This window comes from Colossoma macropomum, unplaced genomic scaffold (assembly GCF_904425465.1).
Source record: "Colossoma macropomum unplaced genomic scaffold, Colossoma_macropomum, whole genome shotgun sequence".
Lineage (NCBI taxonomy): Eukaryota > Metazoa > Chordata > Actinopteri > Characiformes > Serrasalmidae > Colossoma > Colossoma macropomum.
In genome coordinates this window covers 24,535,011-24,548,492 of record NW_023494804.1, presented here as the reverse complement: position 1 = coordinate 24,548,492, position 13,482 = coordinate 24,535,011, and the positions used below count along the sequence as shown (strand labels likewise).

The window sequence follows — 13,482 nt, the reverse complement described above, 5'->3', positions numbered from 1 at the left end:
CAGTAATTTACATATAACAGTCGTAAGGCACAATAACAAAAACGGGCTGTTTAAGGGATAAAGAGAGGGTGGAAACTGATCTTGTAAAAATGAATGATTGTTACATAAACTCATATGTCATAAGTACACTCAGGGGAAAACAAAATATAAAAAAGGAGGATGTGAGCACATTAAAGTTAAAAAAAGTTTTGGAACATTTTAACTAAGCCTTCCAAACTGGTTTGAGGAACAAAAACAAAAAACGTAAATGACTGGTATTTTGCTAGGTCCTGTAAAGAAACCGAAAATGTAAACATCCTCAACTGTTACAGATGAGAAATTTGAAAACTGTTTTGCTCTGTGTAGCCCATTAGCTTATTATTTATTACCTCCAAACATGTATGTATGTGGTATGTGTGTGTACAGGCTATAGTTTAATTTAGTAATCACAACCTATACAGAGATTATAGGTCATGATGCTTTTCCGCACAGTCTCACATGATTTTGCTTGTATCACGTGCCATGATGCAAGAAACCATTTAGCCAGCTAGCATGTCTTGCCCTGTGTATTTCTTGTATATTCTGTAGTCATTACACACCCTCATGTATCTGCACTTTATGTGGTCCTAGGTAATATGCTGCTGTTGTGTGATGCACCATGGGGCCCGAAGAACAAGTTATATTGAAGACTGACAAAGGCTGCTTGGCTTGGCTTGACTTGACTTGATGTCTGTACATTTTTAAACAGGGAATTTCAACTCTACTGACAGCATGTAACAATGCATTTGGACTTACGTTGAACACAACGACCTCTGATAAGTTATTATGGCTTTTTCATTTCAGCAAATTAATGATTCATATATGGTAAATCTATATTCTGTGTGCATGTGGACATGCCTTATCAATTCAAACACATCTGCCAGGTCTAAAAGCTTTCCAAATATACCATTTTATTATAACAGACCTACATACAGACTAATAAAAAGGAACAGACATCAGGGTTTTTAGAATGTATATTAAATACCCTAATCAGAATTATGCTTTTACTTCCGCCAGACTGAACTAACCCAATTATATTTGCAACACAAAAAAACTGTCTACAGTTTTCATTTTAGTAACGTCTTTCAACTAGATAATAGTCAGGACACCATCATAGACTGCTAATGAAAAGAACCAGATGGTTCTGACAGGTGATACAAAATTCAGTTACGTTACAGTGTGCAGACCCCAGCTGGCCTGAAGTCAGGATTTCAACTCATTTGACGGACAGGGTGTGAATACGTAATGCTCTGGGTGTTTTTCCAGGGCAGTATGACGAGCATTGGTTTCCAGATGTGAGGCTCTACAGTTTAAAGCCACTTCCTCAGCCTGCTTTAAGTCACTCTCAGAGTGCTGATATAAAACACACTCATCATGCTCTGTTTGTAATGAACAAGCCAGGGAACAATACACACTTTATAAAGTGACTGAAACCACATCAACTGTGCAGTAAAATATGTGTTCCTCAGCCGTAACTGAGATGTTAAGCTACAGAGGAATTACGGTCCTGCTTGTAATCACTTAAAAAAAAAGTTTGCTGGGAATATGAGCAAAAGAATTCAAGTTCTGAGCCGTTTTTGTCTGACGACTGGCTGGAGCAGGTAGTCTTTTGGGAAAATCTCAGAAATGTCACTGGAACTAAAATTGTAAACATATGCTCTACATAGGCACGTGCAGCTCACAAGCAGACAAAATGAAATTAAAGCTGCAGCTCCACAAATTTTGATGGACGAGTTCCAAGGTACAATTACATGCGGAATCCCTGACCATTATGAAGAGTAGAGGTCTTAAACATGGGAAGATCTCCTAAAGAGAAACATATGGGGTCTAAATTAGATTAGAGGGTTACTGGGAGCCCTGCAATGTTGACTACAAACACAGTGCTTAACAACGCAAAGCAACATTCTCTCAGGAAAACGGAATGAAATGTCTGTATATGGTGCCTTACGTCATTGTGTCCATATTAACATGCTTTATGTCAGTCTGATAAAGCTATTTTATGTAAGTTTCTGAGGATTTTGAGACCGCTCTAGTGGAAATGTGTAATTGCATACCCCCATGCTGAGCGGATGAATCTGATGATCGCGGGCATGCTAAAGAGTATATAAAGCGAACTCAGTCAAAACTTGCTGGAGGATGAGTCTTTTGAGGATGTAAGTGAATTATCTACTCCTGCTACTGTATCTTCATCAGTATAATATTTCAGACCCAAATATCAAGCCGCTTTTTAGAACCGCTTTTTAGAACCGCTTTTTGATCTGACCCAAAAACTCCGACCCAACAGCTCTGACTGATTTTACAGGGTGAATCGCAGCAGCACAAGCACATCATATTTCAGTGTGTTTTTTTTCTCCTGACTCAGCAATGCTGCTGCTTTCAATTTTAACAAAAAAGATACATATTGTAGCTTTAATGTTTTCATTTTCATATATAGAGCATGTACCAATATTAGAAAGAACAGCTTTATAGGGTCCTAATCTAATGCTCAAGCTGTAAACTAATATGTTTGCTTTGCCCACATTGAAGCAGAGCGCTTGGTATCTTTTACATAGAAAGCTGGCCACAGCTTGGCCATAGGATTTTGCATGTTGTATTCCAATTGTTTATCTGCACAGTGCATACAGAGCATTTTTTAGCATTCAGACGTCACTGTTTTCCAGATTCTAGTCAGCAATAACAAACAGCTGCCCACACTGTGGGGTATTTCACAAAGCAGAATTTCTCAGTTTAGTCATATAACTTAAGTCCAACGTCAAACCTGTCCAATACGAAAAGAGCTGAGGGACACCTATTGGCGAGTCCTCATCTTTGGGTTTAAGTTATCTGGCTAACAGAGCAATCCTGCTTTGTGAAACAAAAACCCTGGACATGTAAGAAATAGGCCTTTCAGAGCAAACACGCCATGCTAAAACAACCGGCTGTGATTGGTTGTTTTACATGTTAGACAAACGGCCACTAATCTGACAAGGTAACTGTTTCTTGGCCATGTTATGCAGTGAAAAGCCCTTGCAAGACTAGCACAATGCTGCCATGTTAGCTAGAAAACGATGATACAGTTTGGTACAATGTTATATTGTTCATCGAAAAAAAATGGCAAGAGTTAGTGGATAAAACATTGAGCATGTCCACCTGCATAAAAACATAAAGATTAATTTACATCATACTGGAGTTACAGGATCTCCTTAAAATGGACGTACAGCGTTCTGTCTAACAAAGACCAGGTACACCAGACTTTATTTGCAGATCCAAGCTAATAAGGTCTGCCATGATGTTCAAAAGGTTTAAGTCAAGGCTAACATGCTTCCAAATATATATACACATATATACATATAAAAAGCACACATTATTTGTAAGGGAACACCCATTTACGACTCTCTTTATAGAAGCTGCATAATGTTCTTTTTTATAATGTAATTTTTAAAGTGACTTAGCGCAACTCATAATGGCAAATCTCATAAAATAATCACTGGGGTATAAAATTATGAAAAGCAGTTGTCAGTTTTAATTCATTGATTATTAAATACTGTATATAGCATTTAATTCAGATAATGTTTTAAACACAATATTACCATATTACACTGCACCAACACAGCTCCGGATGCCAGAGCTAAAATACACAGGGGTGTTTTTAATGAGGAACTTAGCTAAAGGTCATTACTGTCGCCACAGTCATGATGGCTAACAAGAATGTGACTATGCAGACTGAAGGACTTCCCTGAATGTGTGTCCAGTAATCCATGCTAAATAGGACATCCAGGTGACAACAAGTCCTCTCATAACCGTCGAGGGCTGAGGTGTGAAACACAGTAAACTGTAAATCTGATGTTTTACCTTCTAATTGTGTGAGTGTCTCCCTGAATTAGGACTGGACAACATAAAAATTACTGATATTGTGACAAATTATGCTCAATATGGTTTTCTAAGTATAAAAATTATATGGTCAGTACTCAGAAAAGAACATATTTAGTCCTTTAACTAGTTTTAGTGCAGCCCAGTATGTGAAAGTTAAATACATATCATTGTATTGATAATGTTTAATAGTATTTTTTAAAAGTGGCACTATTTTGTTTGTTCAAATTCATCATATTGCAATGTATCGTACCATATAACCTGCTTGAAATATCATGATATTACATTTTTGCCATACTGCTCTCTAGCTCAAATAGTGCTGGACAATTAAATACACCGGTACTGCCGTCACTGCTTAGGCTGAACAGATATATGAATATATCTTCATGATATGTGTTGTTTTTTCAGCTTTGTTTCTATATGGACTGCACTGACAGGAGAACGGTACATTATGAAACTGTATCAATGTCTATATACTACAACAAACAGTCTCAGTAATAGACAAAAGCAAGGAAAATTTGGTTTTCCATAATATGGGCCCTTTAAAATACTGCGTAAGATTCCTTCTGAGGTATCATTAACAATAATAATTCAAACTTATACATCATCTGATACCCTGATATATTTGGAGAATAACATGGTATTGAATTTTATCAGTGTTGCTCTAAGTACTAAGCTCAAAGGTCATGTGAAAAATTGTGGACTAAGCAAAGCTGAAAATACCACTTTCTGATTTGATGGCAACCCTCACTAGAATTAGGCTTGGAAGAGCTATGTCTCTAAACACATGATGACATTTGTAACATCCACAATCCTTAATATCTATTTGTTTAATTAACACTGAAAATTAACAAGTAGAAGATGAGGTGAAGTAACTGCTACTTTCCCAGACAGACCCTGAGTAGTTAAAGGTTTCAGCATTCTGAGTTATGAACAGCTGCTGAATTCTCTAACAGAGGCTTTAATAGCCACCCTGAGGCCCTACAGCTAAGAACAGCAAGCATGATCCAGATATGACCTCATTCAGTTCAACTAATCACTACCGTTATGGTGATAATGTGTCAGTCTATCATTTTTTGGCTGTAGAGAAACAAGTGTCCTTTTGAAAAGGCAGGAACAGGTTCAGCATTGATGTCAGTGAATGGCACGGAATGCACTTAATATGGGTGAACAGCCTTCACACAAAGCTGAAACCTAATCAAGCTTGTCCACCACTGGAGAGTGCTACATGGAAACATTTGTTTTGGCTTAGGCCTGGCATTTCAAGCCATTTCTTCTTACTGACTGTAGGACGTGTATACAGTTTGCATTTTTAATGACAAATGTAAAAAGGTTATTTCACATTACACGCCAAGACACCAACTAGAAAGACTCTGGATTAAACAAAAGGAGAAACAAGTTTCCACCGTTTCATTTTACTAATCTTTTGTTGGAGTGTCTGGTTTGAGTACAGTGGGTGAGTCTGAAAGGATACGACTGGATGAAATAAAATGAATTAATGTTTGACTTCAGACTTTCAGCTGGACTTAAACAGTACTCAATGGACCCATAGAAAGTGAGTCTAGACTTCTATTCATTATGTGCCCATGAGACATGCTTTTTAAAAATCAGGGTCAAACACGTTACCACAGTAAATCTTTCAGACGGAATGGAGTGAAAAACATCAGCAATTGAAAATCTTTCAGTTTCAGCAACAACCAACAGACTGACAAGAATGCCTACTCATTTTTACACAGTTGTCATAAAACAAGTGCCTTTGCCTAAAACGTTGATAAAAAAAAATATATCCCACAAATATGAGCCATAACACTGCACTTGTCACATTCATTTACCTTACTGGTCACATTCATTATAAAAGGTGATCAGGCCTTGGAACAGGGGTCATCACAGTATGCAGACAGATCTGTTAAGCAATGACCTACACCAGGTGGTGCTCAGCATCGTCCATCACTTTCATCGACAGCACACAATCACTTAACCCTGTTACCTTCTCAATTCATTTTAACCTCTATAACCACAATTTTTGGGCTGCCACACAAACAGCACAACACAAAATGACCAGTTTATTCTTCAATTTGATGAATATTTAAATAGATCATTAATAGTTAACAAAACATTGTGAACAAAATGCAAGAAAATCAGACAAAATGAAGACATGGGCCATCAGTTTTCTACTGCCTATCACACTGGTGACTTGACAAATCACAGCTGCACATGTGCAAATGAGATTAATCCTATTACATCACTTCCAGTGCTTGTGAATGCAGACAAAGCACTACAGCCCTCGTAGTGCTTCATGCTTCGGACAACTCCGGCAAACATCTTTGCTTTAAAGATGATCATAGAGTCTACATGAAATGGTTGCTAGACCAATTTATCACATCGCCAGTATGTGGACTGAATGCTCTAGAGACCGTTTAATTGATTCGTCCATTGAACCATCAGTCCCTGACAGGCTGACACCACATGGTTGAACACGAAACCGATGCTGAATTCATGCTGTATGGCGTTTAATTAACCTACATCAAGAATAGGCTGAAAATCACTTAAGGTTTAATCTATGGCGGTCAGCCTTACACGATGACGAAGTTGGCTTTGTATTCGCCCGGTTCTTGTTCGAATTGTGTCGTTCCATCTTAAATGGTGCAGCAGTTACATTCTGTTCCCTGAGGCACCAGAACGTAACTGCGGCAACATTTAAGGTGGAACGGGAGTATTCCAACAAGAAGGTGTATCTCATTTGGCTGCTTTTTCTCACACCGTTCAGGCTGTCGATGACACTACGGCTGCTCTCAGACTACTGCAGAGACTAACTGTGGCCTGTAGGGCTTTTAGAGTGATAAAATTCAGCTGCAAAGAACCACAAGGGTTGGTGACACCCAACACCGGCAGCACTGATCATCATCTTCGAAATAGCTTCACCGCGTCTTCATCACTAAGGCAAAGGAGTTCGTAGCATGCTAGTACTGTACTTGCTAACAAATACTAACAATACCTTATAACGCTTTCTGAATGATGCTTTGGGAGCTAAAATGTGGCTGAAACGTTAACTCATTGACCAATTCTACAAATAATAAGCCTCCCTTTGTTACACACATCCATACATCTCAACTTATTTATAAGTTATATTAAATACTCAGACTAATACAGTACTTACCTCAATAACGTTTATTCTGTTTGGACTGTTCTCTCTCAGTCGCTCCGCCGTTGTCCTCCTGCTCTGGGCAGGTTTTGCTAATTTCCACCTGTGCTCGTGCTGAGCTATCTGAGCAGCAGGGCTGAGATTTTCGGAAACTGTGGGGTCAAAATAACCAAAAAACGAGGAGTTCACACCAAACCAACCGCCAAAACACGCCGTGCGGGGGCTACACTAACGTTACACGAGAAAAACCTTGTAGTAGCCTCAGTGACTGCAGGGGAGACGAACAGAGAGGAGGACCTGACGCGGCTAAAACACTCCCATCAACGCTTACCGTCCGCCGTAAGACGAAATGTGAAAACGGCGCCCCCTGCAGGCGATTCCTCAACGGTACACGGCGTTCCAAACGGGACTAAGGTACTGCATGCAGAGCTGACAACACAAACGACTTTGAATTATTCACTAAGCTCCACTCATTTTGGGGCGTCCCGTATAAATATTCATTTACTGGGGAATCGTTTTCATTTTTCCAGCTGTAGGACGCACTGCATTCTCTCTAATTCATAACAATGTCATAGCCCTTACAGAAAAGTCACATGCATTTCACATGTGATTGTGACGAAGAGTGAAAATTAATATGGGTCCAAAGACACGTGATTATCCGTGATTTTTTTTTTTGTAAAGGATGGTAAAAAATCATTTGAATGCATATATATCATATTTTAGGACTCCACCTATTAATATCCCTAAATGTTTATGTTACAGTACTATTTAAGATTTTTAAATGAGTGAACAATGAATAATGTTGCAGGTTGTGAAGGATCCATTTAAAATGAACTGGTAAAGTTGGCTGTCAAGAAATTATATATTTCTGTGAATCATGGGTGTACAATTGCACAGTGGCTAAATGACGGGCCCATAAAAGAATTTTTGGTCGCTGTAGGTCCCTGTGTGTCGGCTCCCCCAATGGTTCTACACACCAGTCACTTCATTAACATACACGTATACTTGTATACTCATTTGACCACCTTTGGTCAAATTATGTTTTGTTGATTTTCTAAGTGAAAATAAGTTAACAATACTCTACAGAGAACACACTTCTGCACACTTTAGTGCCCAGTTTCTATTCATTTGCTGCATTTATGCAGAATAAAAAATAAAGCATAAGTTTTACACAGGCCAAGTTCACGTTTTGTATTTCCCCAATATGATATACAGCGATCAGGCATTGTTGTTTCTACACTTATTATCCATTTTGTCAGCTCTACTTACTATATAGGTGCACTTTGTAGTTCTACAATTACAGACTGTAGTCCATCTGTTTCTCTGCATACTTTGTTAGCCCCCTTTTACCCTGTTCTTCAGTGGTCAGGACCCCCATGGACCCTCACAGAGCAGGTACTATTTGGGTGGTGGATCATTCTCAGCACTGCAGTAACACTGACGTTGTGGTGGTGTGTTAGTGTGTATTGTGCTGGTCTGAGTGGATCAGACACAGCAGAGCTGCTGGAGTTTTTAAACACCTCAGTGTCACTGCTGGATTGAGAATATCCCGCCAACAGCGTCCTGTGGGCAGCATCCTGTGACCAGCATCCTGTGACCACTGATGAAGGACTAGAGGATGACCAACACACACTGTTCAGCAACAGATGAGCTATCGTCTCTGACTTTACATCTATAAGGTGGACTGACAAGGTAGGAGTGTCTAATAGAGTGGACCGTGAGTGGACACAGTGTTTAAAAACTCCAGCAGCACTGCTGTGTCTGATCCACTCGTACCAGGTAAACCGTGCATTAAAATGTGTGTTCTTTGTAGATGATGTGTTTTTTCACTTTAAAAAAATCAATGAAACATAGTTTGACCATGGGTATGTGATCTAACTGCTCACTATGTGGCCATGAGGGACAGGCAGGTATGCAGTCTCACTTCCTGCACTAAAATGCAGGGGTGTGACTAAATGATTTGCACATCATTGCATTCTTTCTTTATTTACATCCCAACTTTATGTGTCACATGTCAAAAATCTGTGCCATTCATACAAGCATGATACAAGTAATTACAAAAATACAAACAGGACTATTAGCTTACAATTTATTGGGCAAATAAGAAAATATTTACAAATACACAACAGAGCAGGACTAAAATCAACTACAAAGCAATTTCAGAGCAGGAGTTCATGGAATTGTGAATTTTTAAAATATATTTATCATGACAAAAATCAGCTGTATGCATGTTGCTTTTTCTAAACATACTGGTTTATCCTAATGTTTAAGAGAAGCTGCCCATATACAGAATATCCTTAAACCTGTGATTTGTTGACTTATGAAGAGCTCCATTTGCGAGAGTCTAGCAGAGACAGAAGATCAGGGCCTGTTAATCCACAGTGTCACGCTTTTTTCCGAGGTGAGTCACAATAAGGTACATTTTCTAACAGCAGACTCTCTCGAGGTCGCAGCACTGTGTATACAAACAACACAGATAATAGCAGTTTATAACAGGTACTATTGGCATTCATTGCAATAATATTGCATAATCATAAGTCATCAAAAACAAAACATACAAAGTTTATTTTCTCCAACATGCTCTGCTTGCACAACATTTTCACGCAAGATTGTCTCGACAGCTCTGCCCATCTTTATCATCTGCGGACAAATGTTGAGAAAAGGTGAGAATTCTAACAATGTCAAAGGTTCAGGTGAAATGGTCTCAGAGTTGTGGTGGAGATTAAAATTCACAGGATTATAATAAAGACCTAAAGAACGCTGCAGTACACTGCATCATCAAAACAAAACTGTAGACTAGTCATGTTGAAAAATATCACCTAAAATTGGAAACTTATATAAACATAAACTGATGGGAATTATTTGTAGGGACATACCTCTTGTATATTTTCCTCTGATGTTTCATTCTTGTTTTTCTTAAATTCTTCGTTTATCTTTAATCTGGCAGCTACATTTTGGGAAAAAAAATCAAATTAAGCTATACAGCAACCAAGAAGTACAGCAGCTCCTGCAATTCCTCTGGCTTTGTCCATTCACATATAAAGACTACTGTTTTGTCCTTTCTTCCCAACTTATATCAATACCTTCCTCTGAGACTGACAGCTAACCTGTTATTGTATAATGGGTAAATGGGTTGGAAATCAAGATGCAGTGATGTGAGTCTGAAACTGCAAGTTACGCTAGACAAATTCCAAAACCTTACATTCAATAAATTCTTTCTAACTATACATTTTTAACTAAATAAAAATTTTATTTTGGTAAAAATACATCTGCTTCTCAAATGGCTACATAATTAAAGGAGCACTCTGGCCAAAATGAAAAATCCAACCATCTGTTGCAAAAAAAGACCTACTTGCCTACAGTGGTGCCACAACAGTCACGACAGAGTGATTTTACAATTTACAGACTAGTAATGCCCCCCTCTTCTGAAGATGCATCTTGAAGGTGGCAGGAATTTTTGAAAAACTACAAGTGCTTTGGGGCGATACTTGAGGACAGGCTGTTTGAAAGTTTTTTTTCTTGCTAGTTAATACAGAGGGAAGCAAAATAGCCAACAGTACTGTTAGGAAGCCAAATACATACATACATACATACATACATACATACATACATCATCTAAACCGCTTATCCTACTGGGTCGCGGTGGGGTGCTGGAGCCTATCCCAGCTGTCATTGGGCGGAAGGCAGGATACACCCTGGACAGGTCGCCAGTCCATCGCAGGGCAGGAAGCCAAATATTACATCTTAATTTTCAGAATTTCTGCATAATTAAATGGTTAAAGTGTAAACAAAGTCATTTAGAGTGGTTTGGTGTGAAATGCTCCACTCTAGAGAAACTTGCCAAATCAGAACTGTTTCACAGTAGTGGTGATGGGAACCAGATCTCTGAGGAGTTCAAAGTGCCTAGAAGCTGCCTCACTATTACAGAAAATGGTTATTAATATGATGCCTGATTGCTTTGTGATAGTTTTAAAATCTTTTGGTCTAAAATGTAACTTTTAAAATCCAATTATGTCAAACAGGTAAATGCAGAGTATTGTAAGTAAAACAGTTCCCAAAGAAAACTTATTTTTTCAGATTTGCTAGCATTTTACTATCATCAACATAACATAACATAACATAACATAACATAACATAACATAACATAACATAACTCAGAAGACAACTCTATATGTTCACTGGTGGTTTGGGTTAGTAAATACAATGGCTATATTTGTGTTGTAGACATGGCAACCTCTGGTTCCCATCACCAGCACTTTACAGAAATGTGAGTCGGTAGATTTCTCTACAATGAAACATTTCATTTCAAACCACTCTGAATAGCCCTGTTGACATCTCAACCATTAAATTATGCAGAAATTATGAAAAATCGAATTCCCCTTTAAATGCTAGTTTTAGGTCAGAATGCAGCAGATTGGTTTGTCATTATTTATAGTAAATATATTACATTATTTAAAGTAAATATATTAAGTGGATTCATGTAAAATTAAAGCTGTATATGAAACTCCCAGGAAGGCTTTTATACAAATTATAGCCCTCCTAACACAAACGTTCCTAAAGTCAGAGAAAATATGTTAAGCGCAAAATTACTATGAAGGTCCAAAACAGCCCACATAAACTAACTCTGTGGGCCAAATAGATAGAAAGACTAGTGCACTGATTCTACAATATTTTACCAACCTGTCAAAGCTCTGTCATCTTCTTTAAACACAGTCATCCGTGTTCGATGTAGAGCTTTAAATGCCCGAAGAACCTGCAAAATAAACACTGTTTTAAGAAAGCAAAAACTAGTCAACAAATCTAATATTCTCTACATTAGAAACAAAATTCTGAGCTAATTCCCTTTGAAAGAAAGCTATAATAAACTATTATTTTGACCAAAGCATGACTGATAGTATTTGAGTGATTCCACAAATGCGATGCGATTTAGCTGTTGTAACTCTTATTTTTCAACACTGCATCTAGAAAACAAACCTTTGTCCATACAAAAATATGTTAAGTCATTTCTGAATCAATATCTCGTTGCAAGAAAGTTTTAGGAAATAGAATCAAGAATTAGAAGTTGGAAATATGCTAAATGTACTGAAACAGGATCCAGGCATCAACTACATTCTAATCATTTACTTTTCTTTAAATTAATAATTTACTTGCAATCTGTAATTTAGCAAACAGTGTTGACCCAAGTTCTAGTAAAAATCCCAGGAACTAGCAAACGTCTAAAAAACTCTGTCTTGAGATATTTGCTGGCACTTTCCTCCTGATTTCTCTATTTATCAGTCCTGGGTCTTTTCACTGCTATGTAGTTACAGACCCATGTATCAGAAAAGCATGCATCTCAGCCATGAATACCATCTAAATGGCCATGCAGCGCATCGAACAAAAACCAGTACAACTGTCAAATGTTTGTTTTCAGAGATTTAATATTAAAACTTAATATGAAAGTAAACAAACAAGCCACCATCTGATTAGCGCGCAGCAGCAGGTTAAGTCTAGAGAGCCTGGATACAGAGAAACTGCTCAACACAGCAGGCAGGCAGCCAAGAAGCATCACACAGTCCACATCAGGCACAAATACTGTCTACCAGCACAACAGTAACGTAAGGGTCTGCGATATGAAACAGCTAAACAGATGCTGAATTAACAGACAGACTATCTAACCTTCAAGCGTGTCGCCATCTTCAACGCACAACACTCTTCTTCTAGGTAACAAAACTCTGCGCTTTCTGACTGCTAAAGGGAAACAGCGCCGCCCTATTCGTCGGAGTGTGTGATCGGATCACCCGCATCAGCCGTTCAGGAGTAAAAAGGAGTAAATCCAGTATTTTCCACGCAACGTACAAATGACTTGAATTTGAAGAGTTCACCTTTCAGTTGCTACAGACGCTAGAGTAGACTTCCTCTGATCATGACCACAATATAGATGATGCCTAGGAGAGGATGGTTTCGATCCATCGACCTCTGGGTTATGGGCCCAGCACGCTTCCGCTGCGCCACTCTGCTGACGTGAGGCTGTCAGGCGCCCGGAACTCCGGACCAAAATCCTTGCCCTTTGGGGTACCTGGACAATTTGACTACGCTGAAGCTGAGAAAAACAATGGGGCACTTTTTTTTGTAGTTTGTTTTTACACTGGGGTCATCACATATTCAGAACAGTGCAAGAGCACATGAGCTGCTAACAGCAAAGCTCCATTCCAAGAGTTTGCCTTTGAGTCACTGCACATAGCGTGGGCTTCCTCACACCATGGCCACAATATAGATGGTTCCTAGCAGAGGATGGTTTCGATCCATCGACCTCTGGGTTATGGGCCCAGCACGCTTCCGCTGCGCCACTCTGCTGACGTGAGGCTGTCAGGCGCCCGGAACTCCGGACCAAAATCCTTGCCCTTTGGGGTACCTGGACAATTTGACTACGCTGAAGCTGAGAAAAACAATGGGGCACTTTTTTTTGTAGTTTGTTTTTACACTGGGGTCAT

At 38.8% G+C, this 13,482-nt stretch overlaps 1 protein-coding gene and 1 non-coding gene across 2 annotated transcripts; both read right to left on the bottom strand.

Moving 5' to 3' along the window:
* Nucleotides 1-9,244: 9,244 nt before the first annotated feature.
* lyrm7 (LYR motif containing 7) lies at nt 9,245-12,719 on the bottom strand. The gene is made up of 5 exons (XM_036594924.1): nt 12,668-12,719; nt 11,690-11,762; nt 9,886-9,956; nt 9,568-9,649; nt 9,245-9,464 (listed from the first exon to the last, which is right to left on the bottom strand). The coding sequence occupies exons 1-5, from the start codon at nt 12,683-12,685 to the stop codon at nt 9,394-9,396; spliced, it is 315 nt and encodes a 104-aa protein (XP_036450817.1). The 5' UTR covers nt 12,686-12,719; the 3' UTR covers nt 9,245-9,393.
* Nucleotides 12,720-13,273: 554 nt separating this feature from the next.
* On the bottom strand, nt 13,274-13,345 carry trnam-cau. The gene has a single exon. It is a non-coding gene; the product is annotated as a tRNA-Met (tRNA).
* Between the last annotated feature and the right edge of the window lie 137 nt (nt 13,346-13,482).

What these genes read in the sequence shown, in the direction of transcription:
- lyrm7 (XM_036594924.1), bottom strand. An exon ending in AGATGACAGAGCTTTGACAG is followed by an intron (nt 9,957 to 11,689) that starts GTTGGTAAAATA and finishes CCCAAAATGTAG; the next exon opens with CTGCCAGATTAAAGATAAAC. An exon ending in TGTTGGAGAAAATAAACTTT is followed by an intron (nt 9,465 to 9,567) that starts GTATGTTTTGTT and finishes TTGTATACACAG; the next exon opens with TGCTGCGACCTCGAGAGAGT.